Below are 3,031 nucleotides of genomic sequence, written 5' to 3' on the forward strand. Positions count from 1 at the left end.
CAATACTTTTCGATGTCATGACCGATTCTTAACCATACAGCGATTACACGAACATGGCCATTCCACGACCTGACGCACTGACCTTCGTAGCCTGAAGCTGTTTCTTCTTTTGTTTCTTCATCCGCTCTAACTTCTTATCCAACTGCCATAAACAGTTGAAAACAATGAGCATGTTTGAAAAAAGCATTGTTCATTTGGAAACAGAAAAAATGTGGCGTATTTCCTCTAGGAGAACTAAAGGAAAAAGGTAAAAGAGCCGACCCTTTCACGGCGGGTTGGTGTAGTTGCTTTATTGTGGGCTCTAACTTTGTTGACGTTAATCCGAGGGGGTGGAATAACTATGTAATCCGGGTCTGTTGGTTGTGGTCTTACGGCACGTTTTGGAGATGACGATTGACTAGGCTTATGTACCCTGTGGTCAGTGGAAAAAAAGCAAATAAACAAACATGGCTTAAGATGATCAAGCAGATGCAATTAGGCAAACAGACGATGAAGTAAGAAATTTCGCCACATCTTACCGTAAGAAGTCATCTGAATCGCTATCAGCATGTATGGACAAAGATTGACTAGACTTGTTTCCCATTAGGTACGTTTTTAAGGAATTTTAGAACACATAGTTGAGATGATTTATCAGAGGCAATTTAAGCAGACATATAACATAGTAAGAAATTTCATCGCCTCTTACCGTGAGAGGTCGCCAGAATCGTGATGATCATGTCTAGATGAAGACTGACTAGACTTGTGTCCCCTGTGGTAAGTGAAAAAGAAAATGATATTGTGCATCAAGAAATGTCCTTTGTAAACTAGACACGGTGAGGTGGAAAAAAAAAAGAAAAAAAGAAATATGAGATGATCAAGCAAAGGCAATTAAGCAAACATATAATTTAGTAAGAAATTTTGTTACACCATACCTCAAGAAGTTGTCTAAATCAAGATCACTGTGTCTAGATGAAGATTGGCCAGACTTGTTCCTCCTATGGTAAGTATTAAAAAAAAAAAAAAGAGGTATATCAAGTAATTCTCTAGTCAAATGGAAATGGTGAGGGTCAAAACATATTGCTGAGATGCTCAAGCAGACGCAAAACTGTAGGAAGAAATTTTGTCATATCTTACCGTGGGAAGTCGTCTGAATCACGATCACCATGTCTAAACGAAGATTGGCCAGAATTGTGTCTCCTGTGGTAAATTAAAAAAGGTTAACAAAAACTGGATCAAGTAATGTTCCTGGTCCACTGGAAATGGTGAGGTGGAAAAAAAAAAAAAAACAAAAAACAAAGCTGCGATGCTCAAGCCGAGGAAAACAGATAATGTAGTAAGAAAATTCCGCGGCATCTTACCTTGAGGAGTCGTCTGAATTGCAATCGCCATGTCTAGATGAAGATTGAACAGAATGGTGTCTCCTGTGCTAAGTGAAAAAAGAATAAAAAATGTATATCAAGTAATGTCCCTGGTCAACTGGAAATGGTGAGGTGCAAAAAATAAAACACAGCTGAGATGCTAAAGAAGAGGAAAACATATAATGTAGTAAAAAATTTTGCCTCATCTTACCGTGAGGACTTGTCTGAATCGCGATTATAATTTCTAGATTTCACTACAGCACTTTTGCTAGGTGGCCTAAAATGATAAAAATGAAGCAAATAAGAAATTTTAAATAGGTCAAAAGCAAAATGATTTTGTACTCGTGTGGAAGAAGCGTCTAAAATGATACATTTTCACCGATGAACTTTGTAGTAGAATTCTCTCAGGAAGACCTCTTCTCCTGCCCACAATGTCCATCCTCTTGTTGAAAAGTTGTCGACTCTGCACGAATCATCTCCAGAAAGAGAAGACAATGTCAGGGCCTTCATAGGTTCATCTGGAGGAGCATCTTAAGATTAAAAAAAAAATCACATGACATTACCCATATATCGACCAATTCTTTGGCAAGTTTTTTGTTGGAAGTTGTTTCCTCGTCACATTTAGATAGAAACTCAATGGCCTGCAGGCACAAAGCAGAGCGAGATTAGCCCGAATTTGTTGCTTCTATCATCAGGCTACGTGATACTAATATGCAATTGTTGGCTTGTAAGATAAACCAAACCTTTCCGAGACCACTCTTCTTCATCTGTTCTCTTCTCTCCTCCTGCCGCAGGTCGATTGGAAACTGCAAACAAGACCAAATATCAAGCTCTACCATAGACATCGTCGACAACATTAGTACTTAACTTAAATTACAAGAAAAGAAAAGCTTTACGATACATCGATCAAAATCTTCAAAATTGCTTCGCGGATAGCTCTATTCAGTAAGCTTCCATCTGGAAGGGGTTCGAGCCAAGTTCTTAGTAGATTCAGTATTCCATGATCTAAAAACTTTTGTTGAAGACGCTTCCTGTGCCAAAAGCAGTTCAATGTTTAGTATCGAAAAGTGCTTAGTTTCTGTGTAAATAATTAATGGGAAGAAAACAGAATAAATAAAAAATAAAAAAAAAACACAGCATACTTTGATAGAGCCTCAGTTAGAAGCGGCAATGATTTGAGTTTATAAATGGCAGGTTCCCCTTCTCTATTAAGTTCTGCATCTTCTTCAGCTGCAAGCTCGAGCTTGGCCATGGCATTCTCAAGTCGAAATGCTATTTCTGAAGGAACTCTCTCTACTTTCTTCTTTTTCTTTCCAGACCTGAAGAGCTCCTCAACTTCATTATCTTCTTCTCCCTCTTTGGCCTGATAACATTGAAATGATGAACTAAAAAGAAAAAAAAAATCGAATTCGAAGGTTTAAGGAAGGTTTTTGCCCTGCAACATCATAAGCATCCAAGGAAGGCCAAAGCTTAATTTTTCACTGTCTTAGTGCTCTCTCTACCATCCTAATGCATTACAAAAGAATATAAATAACACTAAAGTTCATTAATGAACCAAAAGAACAGTTGGACCACATGCGAAAAAATTGGATGCCAAGATATTGACTATTGCAGTAATATATATATATATATATGTATATATATGTATATACATATATGTATGTTTGTATGTATGTGTATATATATATATATAT

At 37.2% G+C, this 3,031-nt stretch overlaps 1 protein-coding gene across 1 annotated transcript; it reads right to left on the minus strand.

The window, feature by feature from the left end:
- Positions 1–82: 82 nt before the first annotated feature.
- Positions 83–2,700, minus strand: LOC21384023 (protein IWS1 homolog 1; the record flags this gene model as incomplete). Its single annotated transcript, XM_010096857.2, has 12 exons — positions 83–142; positions 262–412; positions 686–748; positions 912–974; positions 1,114–1,176; positions 1,338–1,400; positions 1,549–1,614; positions 1,709–1,800; positions 1,901–1,978; positions 2,081–2,143; positions 2,239–2,368; positions 2,480–2,700. Coding segments are annotated over 12 exons (1,113 nt in total), but the record flags the coding sequence as incomplete, so codon positions are not given.
- Between the last annotated feature and the right edge of the window lie 331 nt (positions 2,701–3,031).

The sequence above is a fragment of the Morus notabilis genome, unplaced genomic scaffold (assembly GCF_000414095.1).
Source record: "Morus notabilis unplaced genomic scaffold, ASM41409v2 Scaffold8227, whole genome shotgun sequence".
Lineage (NCBI taxonomy): Eukaryota > Viridiplantae > Streptophyta > Magnoliopsida > Rosales > Moraceae > Morus > Morus notabilis.